The sequence below is a fragment of the Pleurodeles waltl genome, chromosome 3_1 (assembly GCF_031143425.1).
Source record: "Pleurodeles waltl isolate 20211129_DDA chromosome 3_1, aPleWal1.hap1.20221129, whole genome shotgun sequence".
In the NCBI taxonomy this organism is placed as follows: Eukaryota; Metazoa; Chordata; class Amphibia; order Caudata; family Salamandridae; genus Pleurodeles; species Pleurodeles waltl.
In genome coordinates, this window is record NC_090440.1 from 1,556,892,690 (window position 1) to 1,556,917,211 (window position 24,522).

The 24,522-nt window shown below is 43.6% G+C and overlaps 1 protein-coding gene across 1 annotated transcript in view; it reads left to right on the forward strand.

Moving 5' to 3' along the window:
• The window catches only part of CYTIP (cytohesin 1 interacting protein), a 153,517-nt gene that overhangs the window by 49,717 nt on the left and 79,278 nt on the right, over window positions 1-24,522 (forward strand). Inside the window, exon 2 of the mRNA XM_069221537.1 lies at window positions 9,402-9,451. Within this exon, the coding sequence (XP_069077638.1) occupies window positions 9,402-9,451 (50 nt within the window). The remainder of the gene's footprint in view (window positions 1-9,401; window positions 9,452-24,522) is intronic.

Genomic DNA, 24,522 nt, shown 5'->3' on the forward strand with positions numbered 1-24,522 from the left:
CCGTGTGGGTATGAATAGTCCGGCACATCAGGCATCATTCTCCCATGTGCAGCTGGGACTGTGACAGGACTTGTACTTTCACGGGGAGACTCATCCAGTCTGGGCACCAGTCCCACCCAGTACCAGTAGAGAACTGCATCTACTTGCGAAGATGTGTCTTTGCAATCCCCAGGATGTAACAGTGGGCATGCCACCCACTGTAGAGACTTGAGAGACTGTGGCTTTGCACTCCCCAGGATGGCACAGTGGGCAACCCACCCACTGAAGTGACTTGAGAGACTGTGGCTTTGCACTCCCCAGGATAAAGCAGTGGGCAAACAACCCACTGTAGAGACTTGAGAGACTGTGGCTTTGCACTCCCCAGGATAAAGCAGTGGGCAAACAACCCACTGTAGAGACTTGAGAGACTGTGGCTTTGCACTCCCCAGGATACATCAATGGGCATGGAGCCCTGTCGTGGATCTGGCTTCGCATTCATCTGGCTGAGGTGCCCCCCCTTTCCTTCCCCCTGAGGTGCCTGTATTGTTTCTATCTGATGCCCCGGCAGTGTTCTCTCGGATTTTGGTCAGGTACCTATTGTGGGCATCGCCCATGCATTTTTGGATTGTGGGTGCACGGACATTGTTGTGTACATCTCTGCACTACTTCTTGTATTGTACATTTATTTTTGACAGATTTCGTGATATATACTGTATATCCGTATATTTTTTAATGAGTAGTATATTGGCACAATACAAAGTTTGACTGATTTTCGCTTTGTCTTTGCATTCTTCCGGGGGGATTGTGGATTGTTACTGTGATTTTTGTGAATGCATTGGTGTGTATGTTGTAATATGCGAGGGTGGGGGTGTTTGGTGGGTGTCCCCGTAACTTTTGCCTCCCCCGTGTCATAGGTGCTGTACTCACCGGTATGTTATGCGCCTACGTCACTGTTGGTTGTAGATGAGCAGGAATGCAAGGGCAGGTAAGATTTGTAGTTCCGGCTCCATGGTGTCCTCGTTCCTCGTGGGATGTGTTGAGGTGAGCGTTTTCCCATAGCACAAGCTGTTTCCGCCGTGTTTTTATCCACGGTGAATTCGCCCCGGAAAAGGTGGCGGATTGGTGTGTTGTGATAGTGTGGGCGGTACATTGTCTTCCGCCTGTCTGTTGGCGGTGACCACTGCGCTGTTTGTCTGTACCGCCGTGGCGGGCGATGTGTTAAAGTGGCTGTCTTAGTTGGAGGTTTCCGCCAGGGTCGTAATTCCCTTTTTTTGTCCGCCGGCCTGTTTGCGGTATTACCGCAGCTTTTACACCGTCCGCCAGGGTTGTAATGACCACCATTGTCATAAAAATAAAGTACCTTTATTTTTAGTACTTCTGTGTATTGTGTTTTCTTATGATATTGTGCATATGACACCAGTGGTATAGTAGGAGCTTTACATGTCTCCTAGTTCAGCCTAAGCTGCTTTTCCATAGCTACCTTCTATCAGCCTAAGCTGCTAGAAACACCCTTCTACACTAATAAGGGATAACTGGACCTGGCACAAGGTGTAAGTACCTCTGGTACCCACTACAAGCCAGGGCAGCCTCCTACAACATAAGCTGCACAATTAGCATTTCTCTCTTCTTTCTTTTTTAATGAGTATCTGTTTTTAACAGTTTGTATAAAGTTAACATGGGATAAGCCGGCCTTACTCTGATTTAATGTTTGCATTTGATCTGTTCAAATTGCCATAAGGGAAACAAAGTAGATAAGTATTAACTTGGTTTTATACTGAACTGGCCAGCCTTAATGTTAGATTCTGATCTATAGATCATTTTATGTTCTGTAATGTGTATATGCATTGTAATTGTTTAAATGAATCAAGCAATAAACATATACCCAGTCCTAAATCGCATGTGGGTAGAATGGAATGGAGTGTGGTAGATTGGGATAGATTGACCGGGGTATATTGGGTAAAGTGAAATGAAGTGTGGTAGATTGGGGTACAGTGGAGTGGGGTAGAGTGGGTACATTGGAATGGGTAGAATTGGGAGGGGTAGATAGGGTAGAGTGGACTAGAATGTGGTAGATTGGGGTGGGGTAGGTTGGGTGGATTAGAGTGGGTAGACTGGAGTGGGGTAGACTGGTGTGGAATGGGGTAGATTGGAGTGGTGCAAAGTGGGGCAGAGTGGAGTGAGATAGATTTGAGTGGAGTGGCGTGAGATAGATTGGGAAAGAGTGGAGTGGAGTGGGGTAGAATTGGGTGGATTAGAGTATGGTAAATTGGAAGGGATAGGGGTTGTTTGGAGTGAGATAGATTGAAGAGGGGTGACTGGAGTGGTGTAGTTTTGAGAGTTGGGATGTAGTAGATTGGAGTGGAGTGGGATGGATTGGGGTGGGGTTGATTGGGATGGGTAGATTGGCGTAGGCTGGTGTTGTAGAGTGGGATTGGGTAGATTAGAGTGGGACCAATTGAGGTGGAGTGTATATACCGGAGAGGGGTAGATTGGGTTTGAATGGGGTAGATTGGAGTGGAGTGGGGAAGAGTGAAGGTGGATAGAGTGGAGTGGAGTGAGATAGATTGAGGAAGAGTGGAGTGGGGTAAACTGAAGTGTAGTATAGTGGGACAGATTAGGGTGGATTAGAGTAGGGTAAATTGGAACGGAGTGAGGTAGGTTGGAGTTGGGTAGGTTGGGGTTGGGTATATTGGAGTGGGGTAGATTGAAGAGGGATGACTGGAGTGAGGTAGTTTGGAGAGGTGTAGATTGAAGTGGAATGGGATAGATTGGAGTGTAGTGAGGCGGACTGGAGTGGAGTGAGGTAGATTGGAGTGGGTTAGAGTGGGATAGGGTAGATTGAGGTAGAGCAGAGTGGAGTAGATTTTAGGTGAATGGATAGGCTATATTGGGCTAGGGTAGATTGGAGTAGGGTCGAGTGGGGTAGAGTGGGGTGGGGAAGACTGGGGAAGACTGGAGTGGGATGGATTGGGGTAGAGTATATTAGATTGGAGTTGGTTAGATTTGAGTGGAGTATGGTAGATTGGAGTGGCGTGGGTTGGATTGGGATGCATAGGAGTGTGGTGGATTGGGGCAGATTGCAGTGGAGCTGAGTGAAGTGGGATGAGATAGACAAGGGTAGATAGGACAAGCGTATGATAGATTTGAGTGGAGTGCAGTAGATGGGGGTGGAGTGGGTGAGATTGGAGTGGGGTGGGTTAGTTGGGTTAGTTTGAGTGGAGTGTGGTAAGCAGGACTGGAGTGAAGTAGTTTTGCATGAAATGTAGTGGGGTAGAATGGAGTGGAATGGGGTGGATTGGGGTAGAATGGAGAATAGAATGGAGTGGGGTAGATTAGAGTGAGGTAGATTGTAGTGGAGTGGGGGAGCTTGGATCGTAGTAGAGTGGTTTGAGGAAAACTGGATTGCAGTGGGGTAGACTGGTTTGGAGTGTGGAAGATTGGGCTAGAGTGAGGCAGATTGGGTTACAGTGGGGTAGATTGAAGTTGGGTTAGATTGAAGTGGGGTAGATAGGAGTGGTATGGGATAGATTGGGGTGTGGCATGGAGCGGGTAAATTGAGGTGGGAAGATTGGAGTGAAGTGGGGTAGACTGGAGATGGGTAGATTGGGTGAGGTGGAATGGGGTAGATTGGAGTTGAGTAAATTAGGGTAGACTGTAGCAAAGTGAAGTGAGGTGGGGTAGATTGGGGTACATAGGAGTGGAGTAAAGTAGACTGGTGTGGGGTACAGTAGAGTGGGGTTCAGTAGTGTGGAGAGGCATAGATTGGAGAGGCATATTGTGTACTGCAGTGAGTGGCATAAATTGGAGTGGTGTGGCATGTCACAGAGTATCTGAAAGTGATGGAGTGGCATGTCGTAAAGTGGAGTGGAGTGTTGTAGAGTGGAGTAGCATAGCACAGAGTGGAAGGGCATAGAGTGGAGTGGGGCAGTGTAGAGTAAGGATGGTGTGGTAGCACATTACCATTAAAGAAACACATTTCTGTTGCAATGACCATTACATTTGCACTGAAATACGGTTTTACTGCACACAAAGATAATGTGTGCAAATGTCATCACCTAGTATATTGATATATTTTGATCGTATTCAAATAATTGTTTCCACCACACTTCAGAATTACAAAAATATGTGCTGCATTTTTACTGATTTGAATACATTCTCAAACATCAACACAGTTCATTTGTCTGTGTGCTAAAAAAAACCCATCTCTTCTCATGTTCCATGGATACTCAGCAGAATTTTCACATACATTCTCTCACTTTGAAGTTAGGGAAAGAAAAATAAACACCAAGCATCCTGGAAGAGAGATCTGACATTTGACCTCTGTCTTTGAATGCAGAGCAAATGTGATAAGATAGGAAAAACATTTAAAGGCCCGTTTTCAGAAAGCAAGTTTGTGGAAGAATATTGTGCACAAGATTTGGGCAACGGGGGATGAACTTAAGCTGGATAGCCTAAAGCAAGTAAAGCCAGCGAATAGAAAGCAAGAATATGTGAATTACTGACCACAAAGCCAATGGTAAGCAAAAGGCAGAATGCATTCCTAGGTCAGTTTTCTGAATGTCCCTAGGATGTCTTTAGCAATCCAGACAGCAGCACTGCCTGATAGGCCACGACCTAAGAAGTGACCCATGTTTACAAACTAGGGTAGTTTTAAACTTGCAAAGAAATGCAGTATAAGTGTTTTGCAACGTATGGAATACTACTTGCACTTGCTGCAGGCAATTTTTGTTTCAATATTCAAGGAAATCAACAATAAAAATAATTCCAGCAGACCATAAAAGAGGTCCAGAACTAGCCAAAAAACTAACCTGTACTTTGACTTGTCAGACCAGCCCTTCGGGCTAATCCTGATTGTCCTACAGGCCGCTCCGACCCTGAATGTAGCTGTTTCAGGTACACTGAGATACTCTCCATCTTCTTTAGAATAAAAATAAGCCTCACAGTGGCATTCGGAATAGTCCTGTAGTTTCTTAATTTCCTTCTTGGGAAGCCACAAGTAGGTTGCATTACTGAAGTCCAGTCTGCCCTGTACAAATTTCTTCACAACTTTGATCCTTTGCAAGAAGAGCAGAAAAGGAAATATTGGTTTTAGAATGCAGAGTCTGAAACATCAGGCTATTGCCACCATGCCAGTTTTTGAGTTACAGTTCACATACTCCATTAAAATGCCAATATTCCTGCCCTCTTTCACTGCAGCAAGGCAGCTACCTAGTGACATTGACCAGAGAAGGGCTTCCCAAAGATTGTATTTTTCAGAATAAAGTCAGAATCTACGATTTGGATGGTTTTCATTTTAATACATTTCTACTCATCCATCCCTTGATAGTCTCCAGAGCCACTGAGAGTCCTTTTCTGAGGGAAAGTTTTCTTTTAAGGTTAACAACCAATTGAGTATCATTTATGTACCTATAGATGGTAGCTTGAAAACCATGTAGTAGGCAAGAGGCCTCAGATGCAGTTCAAATAGAGTTGGGGATAGAAAGGAGTCCTGCAGCATACTTCAATGTATCTTCTTTGGTTTGGATCACTGACTGTATATCAGAAACAAAAATATTGTGTAGACAGAATATTGTGTCAAAAATATCGAGCACCAAAATATTGAAAAGTAAGTGCAAATAGTCAAGTGTAGAGTTTGCTATTCTTGAATCCTCATCTACATACCTTGAAGATATATAAATATCTTCAAGGTACATATATGTGGAGTTATATATATTAATACATTGCTTACCTATGGAAATTTACGTTTTCAATATTTGTGTCCTCGATATTTTTAGGGTTGTGAGCTTAACTCAGTTGCATTATTTGGCTACGATCAACCAAGAAGGATGAAAACCAAGGGGCAGCTGTTCCTCCGGGAACCAACTTCACCCAACATTCAACCAGGACTTTGTAATTCATGGTATCAAAGGTGTCTAAGAAGTCTAATAGGACAGTTGTCCCTGAGTCAGCTTGCCGAACATCATTCTGAGATCGTCAACCACCACGCTTACCACTGGCTCCACCCCATCCCCAGTAGAAATTATACCTATGATTAATCTAGGAGGTTGTTGGATTCAGCATACCCTTGGAGTTATTTCGTGATCGCTCACTCTAATAGTATTTTTTTGGAGGGGGTGTACTATAAATTTTTTAACTATTTCATAGTTTTTTTGGGAGAGGATGTACTATAAATTTTTTAACTCTTTAATAGTTTTTTTGGGAGGGGATGTACTATACATTTTTTGTCTCACTTTGGCCACTCCTGACTCAACAGATATTTTTAGAATCTCACATAATTTAGGCCGAGGCACTGGAATTATGTGACAGGAAAGACCAAAATATCAGAAGGGTTGACTAAATTATGTGGCAAAGAAATGAAGCACATTTAGTGACAGATTACTACATTATTTTGTCTTTTATACATTTTAACGCTGTCTAGGTAAAGGTTCGACCTCGTTAGTAATCGTTTAACACACAAATGCAGCTGTGGGCAATTATAAGGTGATCAGTTAACTATGTAAAAGGGCCTTCCACTGTGCAGAAACACATGCCGTCATGGTTTTAGTAATTTTTGAAAGTTTGGCAAACTTTTGCAAATTATGCAGCAGATGATGGATTATTTTGAGGATGTGTCAAATTCATAATTATGCAGAAAACAATGTGACCGCAGAATCGCATAATTACAGTAGCCCTGAATATAAGACACCACAAATAACCTAGAATTTGTTAGTAAGTGGGTAGGGCAAACTACAAGGAGAGATCCCACTAGCTTATTGAGTCCCATTCCTTTGAGCACTTAACAGTTCTGTACTGAAACTGCTGTAAAATCAATAATTTCTGGAGAGCTGTTTTCAATTTTTACTGTTACGACTGAACACTACTGTGGTTCAAGGTCCTGATTCACAACAAGCTCTTCCCTAATCTTGGCCACTTACTCTTAGAAAAACAATTGACCTGTTTATGAAACTGAACCTGAGTGTTACACTCATATTTTAGCTTCTCAGTAGTGGTGAAGATTTCCTTAGAGGTACATTAGCTGTAAAACTGTGTGAGAACACTATCTTTTCTTTGCAGTCCTATTAGAGTAGTTGTATTTATGCTGCACTTACATAGATTTAACTTTGTATGTCTACACATACTTTCTCTTCCAGATAGTTTCCAGCATTCTTAGCTGGATTTTCTACTGTTTTAAGTCTGAAGTAAACCAGTGGAAACTTTTTAATTTAAGATTGACAGAAGTACATTTGAGAGAGGTATTGCATATACTCTATTCATTTGCTTTGGCCTATGCTTGTTAAAGAGGTTGACCTCTAGGGACCTGATTTAGAGTTTTGCAGGGGAGTTACTCCAACACAAAGTGACGAATGTCCCATCCACCATATTATGAACCCATAAAATCGTATGGAGATCGTAATAAGGTGGAGTAACCCCCCCCCACCAAGACTTAAATCAGGCAGTAAATCTGTTCCATTATCTCCCCTTCATGTCTAGCCAGAAATGGGCTTAGGTAACATTTTATTTGAATATCAGCTTTGTCTTATGTTTTGATGTGCCTCAAAAGTAGTTAAAATAGTTTTCCCATCCTGAACTTCAAACAAAATGTTTTTTATTCATGAGTGACTTTGAGCCTTAGTTAGATGTTGGTGGGAGGTCTGCTAGTTTTCCAGGGGGTCAGAGGTATGACCTCACCTTCCTGATGGAGGGTTGTCAACACCATTTAGAAATCCCAGGCTGCTTGGTGGGACCCCTGTGATGTGAAGGGATCCGCCGCAATGATGGCTACCTTCACCGTAGTGAAGGTTTGCCGACTGTGTCCCATGTTTAACGGACTGCATTGGAAACATGTTAAGAAGAAACAACTTATAAAGAAGCAGTTCACTTACTAGAAAAAAAAATAAAAGCTTTTGATAAATAGGGAGTTTTCAACCAGTGCATTGGAGCCATTCTGCATTTTCTCAGCTCATGTCAGACAAAATGAGTGATGCTCACCCAGCCCTTAAAGAGGTGGGGCAACCGTCAGTGTGACCTGGTGGTTCCTTGCAGACAGGCAGACAGGTCAAAGGTTTACACCAGCAGCGCCAAAGAAGGCTTCAGCTGTGCGCACATAAAGCTTACCCTGACTCCATATATAGTGAGTTTGGCAATGCAGGAGCACCATCATTGGAAAGCAGTGCTCCCACTCAGTCAGACACTACCGGGGTCATCATGAGTTTGGTGGACAGAAAAGGCCGCCTGCCAAACTCCTGTGGCCTGGTTACAGCCAGTGCAGTCCCCTTCCCGTGGGCCCCATTTAGAGATTCCGGCTGGGTCAGCAGGCAGGGCCCAGCAGGAAACTGCCTACAATGCTGTAGTGCGTAGGTGCACCAGAACCCATCGTCAGTTTCACTGTCTGCAGACAGTGAAAATCACGAATGGGCTTGCCAGGGAGGCCCATGCACTGCCCATGCCAGGTGCATGGGCAGTCCATGGGTCCCCCTGGGGCACCCTGCACCCCGTCTTCGCCCGCCTTTACATGGCAGGGCTACCGACATGTAATCGCCAGTGGAGAAGGGACTTGTAATTCCCAGGGCAGCACTGCTTGCAGCGCTGCCCTGGCGGATTAGGACTGCCTGCGCCGCCAAACAACTGAAAAGTCAAGATCTGGCAGTGCTGGCAGTCTGACCGTGGCGCTACCCCCACGACCATAATATGGCTGCCACATTGGCGGTGGTCCGACCACCACCACGACCCTGGCGGTCTCAAGAATGCCAGGGCCATAATGATGCCCTAAATATGTCCGCTGCACTGAGGGGGTAGAAGCACCTGACATAACATTCAAAATGGGTAACAGATTTAGGGCGTAAATTCATAAATTAGAGTTGTGAGGATTATTATTCACAACTTTGCCGGTATTTCATGTTTGTCTGATTGGTGAAGCAAAAAGCTCTCTATAAAAAAAAACAAATGGTGCTGCTCGGAAGCAGGCACATTTCTATTGTGATGTAAACGTTTACCCTGTTCTGGACAGTTGTGTCTTTCCTCATCTATGGAGGTACAGGGAGGGTCTTCTGGCAATAGGAAAGGATGTGGCTCTTTGGGGCAGGGGCTAGACATTTTGTTGCCATAATCTCACTCAGGGATGTACAAGCAGTGATAGAGCCATTATTTTTTTAGCACTGGAAAAATTATTTAAGAAACATTTGCCCCCTCAAATCAATAGTTGAAACAATGCCAACAATAAATTGCTGGCAATCAGGTATGTCTAACTTACTATGTAATCATAAAATGGCTCCTAACAATCAAACCTTGTGGATTGATCTCACTATATAAAATGGATTTCTGGCAAATTGCTGAGCACCGTGCCGCATCAACTGGTGGTTAAAGATTGTATATATTTATATTACTTCTTGTTTTTAAACATATGGTTTAGGAAAGTAACAATGTGTGTATTTTTTTGCCTTCAGGTTTCTTTGTCCAGGTCGCATTCTTTTATGGCCTCCTCAGGATCAGAAAGGTAGGTCTGCAAGTACACATAAATGCAGGAGGCATAGAGTAATGCCTTCATTGTATGTACAGTTCCGCAAAACAGCCTGTAAGTCATCTTAAAAATTCTGAATACTATGGCTATACTGAGTTCTAAATATGTGCTACAGAATATCATAGCCAGAATATTGATTGCAAAAATGTTCTGTTGTAAGAGCTACCTATGGTCAATGAAAATCACCCAGAGCTACTAATCATATTCAAGAGTACCAGCAGTGATCACATCAGTGCATCAGCAGGGTTCCTTTTTTAATCTTTCTACAAGATAATACATAAGAGCCATAGCTACAAGGCCTTTATCATCAAGGAAATTATATTAGTGATAAGCCTAAATATATCTTTAAAATCAGCAATTTTTCTTGAAACATCAGCTTATGAGTTCTGAAAATTCACATTTTTCCCCTCAAATTCAAACTCTTAATTTTGGTGTAGGTATGCTAATTCAACCAATCAAAACCCTTTAATTTTCTACATAGCTAGAGATCTGACAACCACTCACAAGCCCATTGGAAAAGCCTGATGTAAGGCTAATAGACACACTATTCTTAAGTGTACATCTGCGTGCCCTGAGCATTTATATTGTCACAATATTGTGGTACTCGATATTCTGCTTACGATATTTTGGTACTTGATATTCTGACATACAACCACAAAATTAATCTTTCTAAGAAGAGTAGGAATGATGCTTATTGGATTAAAATTCAACCTACAAGTGCCCCACTCTACCTCTCACTTCAATCCATTTCTGAAAATGTAAGATGTTTTTGAGGTTTCAGAAGCCATGCTCATGTATACTCCAGCCTTGCTTATACAGTGTACAGATTTTGGAGAGCAAAAGTTAGGAAAGTATGTATGTTATTTCCATTTGTGGTTTTGCCTAGCATAGACTTGGCTCGACCAATTATGATACCTTTAGATTCTCTGTTACACTTTGATAACATTTTTTTGCTATTGCTGTCTGTTTCCAGCATTTAACTTTATTTTTATGGCTGCATTTGACAACTTGTTTAAAAAATCACGATGTCCAATTTACATTGTATATCTTTGGGGCTGCTTTGTGAAGAGTGCACCAGATGACTGTCACTTAATACAAAATAGAAAAGCTGCAAAATCATGGAGAAAAATAAAGTTGTTGAATCAGAAGACTCTTAGGACAACATGATCACTGTCAAAAGATTTTACAAGATTGCTCCTGCATCAATTGAAGCACAAATGAGCAATTTACTACCAAGCTGTGTAAGACCAATGGGAATAGGAGTGGAACTGCCTGCACTGTTCCTTTTTTCAGAAAACTATGGTCCAGATTTATTAATGCTTTGTGCCAGGTTAGCATCACAAAAGTGACGCAAGCCTGGAGCAATGTGTTGAGGTGGGATTTACTATCCAATGCAAATCAGGATTTCCATTGGAAAGTCTACAAAAGTAATGTAAAGCTGCTCAATATGTTACTTTGCATCAATGAGGCATTCCATTAGTGGTACATGGGTATTCCAATGCAACCACTGATAGTTCTGCTACAAATCCCTATCCACTTTCAATGACAGGCCTTTGTGCCTTAAGGCAGGTGAGATGTTTTTACTTCTCCTTGTTTTCCAACTTTACATGTGTGCTGCTTTAACCAATACACATACAAGGTGGATAAAGTCTTGAAGGATAGTTTTTGTACTGGAGTTCCTCTTCCAGTACAAAACCTATGCATTAGAGAGCACACACACCCTTGCACTGCGGCACAAGTGTGTGTGCATTGGGGCAGGGCAGCCAAAATTGTGCCAGCACAAAGAGAGACAAAAATGTGCCATACCTTAGTAGGTAAGACTCTATTTTTCTTCTCTACCTTTGATGCAAGGCCACACAACAACTTTTACTGCTGCTCTGGTTTACATCAAATATTAGTGAATCCAGACCCATATGTTTACCTGAATGTTTATGCATCAAAACCTCAATGCCTTTCAGACAAAACTCCTTCCTTCATCATGTGGCATAAACAAGCACTAAAACCTCTAACAATAAAAATATATATGTACCCATTAACACTAGGCTATGAAACACAAATAATAGCAGCCACCCTATGGAGGAAAATACAACCACAAAATACTTTCTAGCTTGAAAGCTGGATGAAGAGTCAGGACTGGCACCAGTACTGCCTGCACTGCAATAAGGACAGACATGATAGCACTTTTGACATCACCAGTACCTGGACAAGCAGCTACCCCATCTGATCTTCCAACAAGACTAGCAGCACCAGCACACACTTCATACATGGACGTCTAAGATATAGTATCTGTATCAGTACCACCAGCACAAGTCAGTAGATCCTTGACTGAAATCCAGATTTATATGCAAAACTCCACACTATTTCATTCCAGTAAAGTCCTGCTTTTCTCTATCCCTCTTAAAAAAAGACAGGTACCAACACCTTTGCATAATGGATTAACTGGGGCTCCTGTATGTTAGCTAGCTAGTGGCAGCCCCACCCATTAATGTATTTTATGTATCAATGTCTTTTCTCTATTTCCTAATTCCCCTTGTTTCTCTTTAGTGCTTGAGGAATTATTTATGGATTATTTGATTGTGGAATTTATAACTCACATCCTGGTGTCCTGGAGCTAAAACTACAGTAACAAATAAGAGATTAATTAATAAAAAAAATAAGAGGCATATTTAAGAAAAGTGTTGCTGCACTGTGTGCAGCGTCACTTTACTTATGCCGTTTACCACCCCCCTACAACCACCATGTGTGCGCCGTATTTAAAATACAGCACACCATGGCGCAGGGTAGGGGGCAATAACGTCATTTTTCATGACGCTATTGATGTACTCTGCAGGAGTAGTGCCAAAATATTGGCGCTATTCCTACAGAGTACATAGGGGCCCATTATAAATAATGGAAGCCCCTTTAAATGCCTGCTCTGAGCAGGCATTAAAAGTGTCGTACAAAATGACGCAAGGAAAATTTCCTTACCCCATTTTTTTGGTCCCCCTAACAGGGAAACACTCCCTTTCCTTACATTATGCCTGGCGCATGCATAATGTAGCGCAAAGGGTTACAAAGTGGCACAATGCATGCATTGCACCACTTGGTAAATGTGGCGCGAAGATTTTGGCCTCGTTGGGCCACATTAGCGTCAAATAAAATTACTTTAATGTGGCACCAGGTGGCTCTAGGGGCTTATAAATATGCCCCTAATTCTTTTAACATTTCCAAATCAACATCACAGATGGAAGCTTTATGTCAAAATATTGTCTCTAAAATATCATCATGCCATAATATTGTGGAACAAATATGGAAGATCAAAATATTGTGCAGGTTAGAGCATATAGGTAAGCGTAGATTTACTATTCTTAAATCAAGATCTATGTGTATTTCAGAGTGGCAATTGCCACTCTGTAGTTATAGTTAGGGGGTGACCAGAGAGAGGGATTTTATTTTTTATTTTTGTCCCTTGGTAACTTTGCACCCCTTTACCAAAGGTCTACAATCTAATTATATTTTCTTTGCATGCTCTGAGTCTCGCAAAAGAAAAGTGGCTCAACAAGTCAAACAAAAACCATTTTGATATGCAACCCTGTCAACAAAATGAAAAATTTACCTAGCAGTGAGCCACACAAACTACTATTTGGAAGGCATGATAAATGGCCCCTAAGGAAATAAATAATAATCTCATATGTCATAACAATAACAATGATTGCCTTTCATTTACTTTGGCCTTCATATGTAGCTCAATCCTACTAAAAGTAGCCAGGAAGCCCAAGGAATAAACTAGACTGCACATCTAAAGTTTCAGATTTTCTACATGAACAACTGAAAGACCCTTTTATGGTCACGTGCTAACGAAAATCTATACAAAAATACATACAAATAGAACACATCTTATTCTACATAAGTGTGCTTGCTGTCTGGCTCACAAAATAAAACTGAGCCCACAAAACAAACAAAGACCATCTTTCATATGCACCCCTGTACAACAAAATAGAAAAGTGACCCAGCAGTGAGCCACACAGACTACTAATTGTAGGACAAAATAATTGGCCATTAGGAAAAAAGTAATAATCTTAACTTTTATATCAATGATTGGCTTTCATTTACTTTGGGCTTCATATGTGGCACAATCTTATTAAAAGTATCAAGAAAGTCTACAAAATAAACTAGACTGCATATGTAAAATTTCAGAAGTACTACATGAATAGCTACAAGATACATTTATGGTCACATGACTAACAAGTACATAGCAAATACAATAGATAAAAAGAAAGTAATCACATTAAATCTGATTGCCACCCTGTAGTTAGTTAGTATTGCCAAAGATAGGAATTTCTCGGATACTAGCTCCCTAATGCCTTTCCACACGTTTGATAAATCTTCACAAAAGGTCCCAGATCTATAGCATTTTCTACATTTTGAGATTATGTAATTTTTTGTGGTGAATCCTTTAGGGAACGCAAAGATAAAAGGGAGCCCAAATGCATTTTTCCACCAATTAATTTTCCACAGACTATTGTATTTGAAGTACAGTGAAAACGGCTGAAGGGAATTACTTAAATTTGGCAGAATTATGCATTATGGTGCTAAGATAATGTTTTTGGGGTACTGCAGTTAAGTAGGGTAAATATTTTTTTATGTTATAAGGCATGTAAACACAGTGGCCCGCATTATGACATTGGTGGTAAATCTCACTTACCGCAATGCTGACTGCCGCCAACATACCTCAGCAGCGGCGGATATCCACCAACCATATTATGACACACACACACCAATCTGTCACTATTCAGACACACTCATAAATCCCCCAGCCCAAAGGTCAGTGATAAAGTGGCAGTAGCAAAACCTACACCATTACGCCAACAGAACAATGCCCACAACATTATGACCCACGAATCACCACAGCGGACATTCAATGGCGGTAAACCATTGGCGGTACATACTGCCGCACTCAAAATACACATACTAACAAAACAGCACCACATTGGACAATTCAAACTACACACACATGACACCCATACACACACCACTCACACACACACACCAATATAAAATACACACCCACACTACCCACAAACCTTTATGACTACAAACCATTGCCAACAGACTCACATAACGACTACTGACAAGACCAGACCCACACACCACCATCACCTATATACCACCCATGCACCTTACAACACACACCCCAACACATCACCCTACACACCCACACACCACTCACACTACATTCATGGCACCACAACGACACCCCAGATTCTCTGAGGAGGAGCTGAGGGTCATGGTGGAGGAAATCATCCGGGTAGATCCACAGCTCTTTGGATCACAGATGCAGCAGATATCCATTGCTAGAAAGATGGAGCTATGGCGGAGAATCATGGTCAGGGTCAACGCCATGGGACAGCACCCCAGAACAAGGGATGATATCAGGAAGAGGTGGAATGACCTACGGGGGAAGGTATGTTCCATTGCAGCAAGACACCAACTCGCTGTACAGGGGACTGGTGGTGGACCCCCACCAACTACTAACAACATGGGAGGAGCAAGTCTTTGCAATAATGCATCCTGAGGGCCTGGCAGGAGTAGCAGGAGGACTCTCCAAGTCTATCACTTCCTCTACCTGCATGCCATCACCTACCCCCACCCTCCCCCTCACTCCCATCACTATGCCACTTTATTCTATGATATTTAATTGTACCCCACTCCAATGTACACCACTCCACTGTATGCTATTGCACTGTACCCTATGCCATTGTATGCCACTCAAGTCTACACCACTCCATTACACACCTCTCCACTGTACACTACTCCATTATACACTATTATACTCCATGCTTCACCATTTTAGAGCACTCCACTCTACCCCACTCCATTATATGTTATCACACTGTTCACAACTCCACTCTATGCCAGATCAATGTACACTATTATACTGTATGGAACTTCACCCTACGCCTCGTCAGTTCTTATCACGCCACTGTATGCCATTACGCTATATGCAACTTCAGTATGTGTTATTCCAATCAATGCTATTTTACTGTATGCAGCTCCAATGTATGCTACTCCACTCTGCTCCACTCTAGTAGATGGCACTCCACTCCACACCACTTCATTCTATGCTATCCAATTTGACCCCACTCCAATGTACGCCACTACAGTGTACTCTACTCCACTATACACTATTATACTCTGCGCTACTCCACTGTACAATGCTCTGTTATATGCCACTCCACTTTAGACTATTACACTGTATACAACTCCACTGAATGCCTCCTAAATGTATGCAGTCCACTGTATGCCACTTCACTATAAAATACTCCAGTATATGATATTCCAAGCTACCCATTTCCTCTGTATGCCACTCCACTGCATGTTATTCCACTGTAAGCCACTCAACTGTATGCTACTCCATTCTACACTATTCTTATGTAAGCAACTTTACTCTACCCCCGTCCATAGTATGCTACTCCAATGGACGCCACTCAACTGTACGCCACTCTACTGTATGCTGTTACCGCTGTTACACTCTATCCCATTCCAGTGTACCCCACTCCAGTCTACACCAGTTCACTGTATGCCACTTCACTGTACACTACTCCAGCATATGCTATTCAAGTCTATCCCACTCTACTGTGACACGTTTATACGGACGGATCGGTGGGCCTTGCGAATCGACTCAGGACGTTGCTGGGAGGCTTATCAGGGCTTCCTTGTCTCTTTCTTCGATCGCGTGAAGATCAAACAGCAACCTTGCCAGGCTCTACACACACCTACTAACTTCGCATACACCGCTTGCGGTCTCACTTTCCTTGGCCGGACGGGCCCAGCCTTGATAAAGTCACTTGTGTGACGAAACACGTGTTGGCTGTTTTTCTGCAAGATATATTTTACCCATGACAAACTTTGTCAAAGAATAAAGACATCACTCAACATTAACTTGGAATCAGCGCTTTCTTCTCCGCTTCTGGACTCATACGACCATGGATACCTTCTCCTTCAAACTGTGCTGAACCTTGCTCCTCTGAGTGCCTTGGTCATTCTGCATTAACTCCCACTCTACTGTACACCAATCCACTATATGCTGTTCCACTATATACATCTCTACTATGTGCTATTCCACACCACTCCAGTGTACATCACTTCACTCTGTGCTGCTCCATTTTCTGCTAGTCCATTGGATTCCACTCCACTCTACACGACTCCTCTGTATGCCGCTCCACTATGTGCAACCTCAGTCTACCCCACTTCACTGCACACCTCTCCATTCTAAGCGATTCTACTCTCCGCTATTCCACTCTGTGCTAATCTACTCTACGCCACTCCTCTGTACTCCACTCTACGTGATTCCACTGTACAACAACCATTCTATGCTATTACACTGTAAGCAACTTCACTCTTTGCCCTTGTACTGTATGGTATTCAACTCTATCAAACTCCACTGTACCCCACTCAACTATATGCTATCACAATCTATGCCACCTCACAATACACTACTCAAGTCTAAACCAATGTACGCAACTTCACTGTATGCTACTACATGATTACACTGTATGCCACACCACTGGACACAACTGCACTATATGCTATGGCACTCTGTGCCACTGCATTGTACGCTACTCCACTCTGCGCCACTCTAGTGTACATTCCTCCACTCTAGTACTCTATTCTATAAAACTCTACTACACTCTATGCCACTCTACTAGACTCTATTACACTTTATCCCTGTACACTCCACCGTCCAAATTTTCACTCAACTCTGTGACCGTACGCTCTATTGTAAAACACTCTACTCCACTCTACAATAGTTTCCAACACTGTACAACACAGCACTCCACTCTATTGTATTAGGCACCACTCCAATTTATAACAGTTTCCTCAATTCCATGGTATGCTACTTCAATGTATGCCCCCCCACTGTACACTAATCCACTGCATCCTACTCCACTCTACACCACCCCACTGTACAACACTCGACTCTACATTATTCTACTCTAAGCTACTCCACTCTTCTTCACTCCACTGTACATTATTCCAATGTAAACTGTTTGACTGTATGCTACCTCTCTTTACAGCAATCCATTCAATCCACTACAGTGTACACAACTCAACTCTACACCGCTCTATTGTATGACACTCTACCCCACTCAATATAACTCCACTTTATAAAAGTCTACCACACATCATGGCACTCTGCGACCTTACACTCCAATCTATACCTTTATATTCCACTGTCCAACTCTATACTCCTCTCTATGTCTGTACACTCCAATGTATAACACTCTTTTCCACTGTATGACACTAACCTCTACTCTACTGTAAGAGAGCCTATGCCAATTTAGAATCATTTACTATCTATGCTATGCCAGTACACTTCACTCCATGCCACTCTACTCTATGGCACACCATACACTCTCTTTTACTTTACTCCTCACTACATTATACCTCTCCATTCAACTCTACTTTGGACTTAGGGCCTAATGTACAACACCCGACTACACTCTACAGTACAACACAGTACTCCTTATTATAGAACTTTACTCAACTAAATGCCATGCCACTCCACTCTACTGCACTCCAGGCCACTTTAGTCTACAGCATGCCACTCAGCTCTATGACACTTTACTCCACTCTATACTACCCCACTCCAGTGTACTCTACTGCACTATACTCCACTCTACTACACTTTATCCCACGCTAGGCCACTGTTCTATACTCCACTTAACTGTCCCACCCTCTTCTCCAGTGTCTGCAACTCCATTCTACAACACTGTACTAAACTCTATGCCGCTCTATGGCACTCCACTCCACTCTATGCCCATCCACTGTATGCCACTGTACTACACTGTATAACACTCGGCAACACAACACTCAACTTCTCTCTACGATACGCCACTCCACTATATGACACAACAGTGCACTCTCTGACACAGTCCTCCACTTGACAATATTCTACTGTGTTACACTCTACATCACCCTGCTCCACTCCTAAACACTCTATCACACCCTATGACAACCTGCAACCACCCTATCTACTGTTTAACATGCCCATCCACTGTACAACTCGCTGCTAAAGTCTTCAATTCTTGACTCCACTATATGACACACCATGTCACTACACTATATAATACCTTACTATACTGTATGATATGCTACTACTCTCTGCCCTACTCCACTCAATTCCAATCTACAGTGACAATAAACTTTAGAACACTCTCCTCCATTATACAGTATGAGAATTCACATATTAACTCTCCACTTACCACAGTGGACTCTAGGATTTTAAACACATTTTTATTAGATTTTTTAAAAAAATCAATGAAAAAATCAAAGGTTAAGGTTTAGTTATAGTAAGGAAAACTTATGTTTCCTATGCAAACCAATTTTAACCCCTTCGCTGCCAGCCCTTTTCCACTCCTGTGCAGAGCCTTTTTTTGGCTATTTGGGGCAGTTCGCGCTTAGGCTCTCATAATTTTTTTGTCCACATAAGCTACCCACTCAAAATTGTTGTCTTTTCTTTTTCAGTATCCTAGGGTTTCTAAAGGTATCCAGAGTTTGTGAATTCCCCTGGAGGAGACCAAGAAATTTGCCAAGATACAGCTTAAATTTCATTTTTTTTTTTTAACTTGAAAAAAGTGCTGCAAAAGAAAGCATGTGTTTTTTTTTCTCCTGAAAATGGCATCTACAAACGGTTTGCTGTGCTAGCTACAATCACCATCTTCTCAAATTTCAGGAACATGCAGACTTGAATCAGGAAACCACCTTTTTCAACACAATGTTGGCAGTTTACTGAGACATATCCCATTTTTACTAATTTTGTACTTTTAGCCTTCTTCTAGTTAGTGACAGAAATGGGTATGAAAGCAATGCTGGATCCCGGGTAGCTAAACATTTCTGAAAAGTAGAAAAAATTCTGAATTCAGAAAGGGGTCATTTGTGTAGATCCTACAAGGTTTTCCTACAGAAAATAACAACTGAAATAAAGACAATATTGAAATTGAGGTGAAAAAAACAGCCATTTCTCTCCACGTTTTACTCTGTAGCTTTTTCCTGCAAAGTTAGATTTTCAAAAGCAATATAGCATTATGTCTGCTTGACTCTTCTAGTTGTGGGATATATATAGGGCTTGTAGGTCCATCAAGAACCCGAGGTACCCATCGCCATTAAATGAGCTGTACCTTGCAATGGGTTTTCATTGTACACCGGGTATACAGCAATTTATTTGGGAAAATATAAAGAGTCAAACTTAGGTATCAAGGAAACCTTTGTATTTCCAAAATGGGCACTAGATAACGTGCTGAGAAGCATTGGTTATTTGCACACCTGTGAATTCTGTGATTCCCATTCTAGCATGTGAATTATAGGGCATTTCTCAAACAGATGTCTTTTTTACACACTGTCTTACATTTGGAAGGAAAAAATGTAGAGAAAGACAATGGGCAATAACACTTGTTCTTCTATTCTGTGTTCCTCCAAATCTCCTGATAAAAATTGTACCTCACCTGTGTGGGTAGGCCTAATGCCCGCAACAGGAAAGTGCTTTTTGGAAAATGCCTAGATGTGGATTTTGGCCTCTAGCTGAGCCGGCACCTGGAGAAACCTCCCACACCAATGCATTTTTTTAAACTAGACAATGAGGGTAATCAGGATGGGGTGACTTGTTGGGCTCTCACCAGGTTCTGTTACCCAGAATCCATTGCAAACCTCAAAATGTGACAAAAGATCACTTTTTCCTCACATTTCGGTGATGGAAAGTTCCGGAATCTGAGAGGAGCCACAAATTTCCTTCCATCTAGCATTCCCCTAAGTCTCCCAATAAAAATGGTATCTCACTTGTGTGGGTAGGCCTAGTGCCTGCAACAGGAAATGCCCCAAAACACAACATGGACACATCACATTTTCCCAAAGAAAACTGACCTGCTTTTTGCAAAGTGCCTAGCTGTGGATTTTGGCTCTAGCTCAGCCGGCACATATGGAAACCTAGCAAACCTATACATTTGGAAAACTAGACACCTAGGGAAATTCAGAATGGGGTGACTTGTGGGGCTCTTGCCAGGTTCTGTTACCCAGAATCCTTTGCAAACCTCAAAATTTGGCAAAAACACTTTTTCCTCAAATTTCGGTAATAGAAAGTCCAGGAATCTGAGAGGAGCCACAAATTGCCTTCCACCCAGCATTCCCCCAAGTCTCCCAATAAAAATGGTACCTCACTTGTGTGGGTAGGCCAAGTGCCCGCGACAGGAAATGCCCCAAAACACAACGTGGACACATCACATTTTCCCATAGAAAACGGACATTTTTGTTTGCAAAGTACCTAACTGTGGATTTTGGCCTCTAGCTTGGCCGGCACCTAGGGAAACCAATTAAACCTGTATATTTTTTTACACTAGACACCTAGGGAAACTCAGGATGGGGAGACTTGTGGGGCTCTCACCAGGTTCTTTTACCCAGAATCCTTCCCAAACCTCAAAATTTGGCAAAAAAAATACTTTTTCCTCACATTTCGGTGATGGTAAGTTCTGCAATCTGAGGGGAGCAACAAACTTCCTTCTACTCTGCATTCCCCCAAGTCTCCTGAAAAAATGGTACCTAACTTGTATGGGAAGACCCAGTGCCCGTGACAAGAAATGCCACAAAACACAACATGGACACATCACATTTTCTCAAAGAAAAAGTACATGTTTTTTGCAAAGTGCCTAGCTGTGGATTTTGGCCTCTAGCTCAGCCGGCACCTAGGGAAACCTATCAAACCTGTATATTTTAGGCAACTAGACACCTAGGAAAACTCAGGATGGGGAGACTTGTGGGGCTCTCACCAGGTTCTATTACCCAGAATTCTTTGCAGTTTGTGTAGTTTATACTTGATTTGAATAGGAGAAATACATTTTCCTAAATCTATCTATCTATCTATGTATCTATCTATCTATCTTCCCTTAAAAAACTAAAGGTTACAGTGATGTTATAGTTAGGTTGACGTTTTACCCATAAATAAAACATAGAAATTCAGCAGTTATACCTCTACTTATAATTATACTTCTGTTACAAAACTATAACTTGTGGCCTAAAGTTACTTTCTGGCAAGAGTTATAGTTTCTCCAGATAAGTATACCTATAAATATAAATCATCATATTAATTATAAGTCAATAATATATACAAGAATGCATTAGTGAATGTATAGTTCTATGCAATTCCAAGGTCAGAAAGCAAAGATGAGCTATGATTAAGTTGTCTTAAAAACAGAAGGTGAATAGCATCAGTTCTTCCATAAAGTGAGCACCCTACTCTGCTAAGTTGTGAACAGTTCTGCAAGTAAGTCTTGAAAGACAGGTTCTGAATTTTCATTTACATTGCATTAGCTTTAAATCACACAATTCTAATTTTGGTACACCTAAACATGGCTCCCAGTTAACAAACCAGTCAGCTTAAGGCAGATGTAGATAACTAAGCACATAATTTTCTCAAACTCCTACACAATGAAGCTTCTCTAAACATACTTCTAACTTCTTAATGTGCAACAACATGAGATACATTGGACTAAGGTGGTCATTAAAACCCCGGTGGACGGTGTTAAAGCGGCGGTAAGACCACCAACAGGCCGGCGGTAAAAACATTGCAATTACAACCGCGGCAGAAACCGCCAACAAAGACAGCCACTTTAACACTCCGACCGCCACGGCGGTACAAACAAACAGCGCAGCGGTCACCGCCAACAGACAGGCGGGAGACAATGTACCGCCCACACTATTATGACAGGCCAATCCACCACCTTTTCCGGGACGGATTCACTGCGGATAAAAACACGGCGGAAACAGGAATTCCGAAGGGAAAACAATCACCTCTACACACCCCACGAGGAACGAGGACACTATGGAACCGGAACTCCAAATTTTATCTGCGATAGTCTTCCTGCACCTCTACCAGGAGCACGAACGCCGGCGGCAAAGACCACGGTGAGTACTGCACCTATGACACAGGGGAGGCAAAAAACAGGGACACACAAATGCAACACCCCCACCCCCACCCTCACCCACTACAACACACACACTAAGACATGTTGATACAATACAGTTACACCCCGCAAGCCCCCCGGAAGAATGCAAAGACAAAAGGAAATGAGTGTAACCATTGTAGTCTATTAAAATCCTGTACTCAAAATTATATATACACTAAAAACAAATATATACACCAATAATACAAGTCCAGGTATTGCACCATTAATAGTCCGTGGACCACTGGGCCCAAAATGCATGGGCGAGGCCCACACTCGATACCCAATCAAAACAGAGAGAACACTGCAGGGGCATCAGATAGAAATACAACAGGCACCTCAGAGGGAAGGGAAGGGGGGGCACCTCAGCCAGATGAGTGCACGATGCCAGATCCACGCGGGGCCTTGATGCCCACTGTTCAATCCTGGGGAGTGCAAAGCCACAGTCTCTCCAGTGGGTGGGTTGCCCACTGCATTATCCTGGGGGGTGCAAAGCCACAGTCTCTCTCGTCTCTCCAGTGGGTGGTTTGCCCACTGCATTATCCTGGGGAGTGCAAAGCCACGGTCTCTCACGTCTCTACAGTGGGTGGTTTGCCCACTGCCATATCCTGGGGAGTGCAAAGCCACAGTCTCTCAAGTCTCTCCAGTGGGTGGGTTGCCCACTGCATTATCCTGGGGAGTGCAAAGCCACAGTCTCTCAAGTCTCTCCAGTGGGTGGTTTGCCCACTGCATTATCCTGGGGCGTGCAAAGCCACAGTTTCTCAAGTCTCTACAGTGGGTGGTTTGCCCACTGCCATATCCTGGGGAGTGCAAAGCCACAGTCTCTCGAGTGGATAACAGTCTCCACTGGTTCTAGAGGGGGACTGGTGCCCAGAGTGCTTCATCCTGTGAAGGACAGAGGTAGTGGATAGATCTCTCCACTGGTTCTGGAGGGGGACTGGTGCCCAGAGTGCTTCATCCTGTGAAGGACAGAGGTAGTGGATGGATCTCTCCACTGGTTCTGGAGGGGGACTGGTGCCCAGAGTGCTTCATCCTGTGAAGGACAGAGGTAGTGGATGTATCTCTCCACAGGTTCTGGAAGGGAACTGGTGCCCAGAGTGCATCACTCACCCCGTGACGGACCCAGTTGCATCAGTGCCCCTGCCGCTCATGGGCCAGCGGTGCTTGATTTGGCGGTGCCCTGTTTAGCGGTGCTTGAGTTGGCGGTGCCCTGTTCAGCGGTGCTTGAGTTGGCGGTACCCGGCCCAGCAGTGCTTGAGTTGGCGGTGCCCTGTTCAGCGGTGCTGGAGTTGGCGGGGCCCGGCCCAGCGGTGCTTGAGTTGGTGGCGCCCGGCCCAGCGGTGCTTGAGTTGGCGGTGCCCTGTTCAGCGGTGCTTGAGTTGGCGGTGCCCGGCCCAGCGGTGCTTGAGTTGGCGGTGCCCTGTTCAGCGGTGCTTGATTTGGCAGTGCCCTGTTCAGCAGTGCTTGTGCTGGTGGTCCTTCATGGCCCAGCGGGTCTTGTGCTGGCAGTCCTTTATGGTCCAGCGGTGCTTGTGCTGGCGGTCCTTCATGGCCCAGCGGGGCTTGCACTGGCGGTCCTTCATGGCCCAGCAGGGCTTGTGCTGGCAGTCCTCCTGGGCAGTTGGGCTGGGGCTGGTGGGGCCCTCCTGGGCAGCTGGGCTAGGGCTGGCGGTGGCCTCCTGGGCAGCGGGGATGATGGCGGTCTTCTCCGCCGTGCAGCTCTTCCCAGACTTGCCGGGTTTCTTGTGGCCCTTCCCCACCTTGGGAGGTGCAACAGCTGACTCCACACTCCCACTGGGACCCCTGGGAGCGGCTTTAGTGGCTGGAGTCTTCCCCCTCTCCCGCTGGGCACTGGCCAACTTCTGATGCTTCACAGGGGGGGACTGGCTGTGCTGTGGCTCCGTGCCACACTGGCTGTCCTGGTGGCCGGTGCACTCCACATACCTGTGACAACAGGCACCACTGGTCCCGTAGATGTTGTGGCTGAGGTGCTACTTCGGGACCTATGAGATGGACGGGGTGGGGGAGGTGAGGGAAAAAGGTCAAGGCTGGACAGGAAAATTACTTTGGACACAC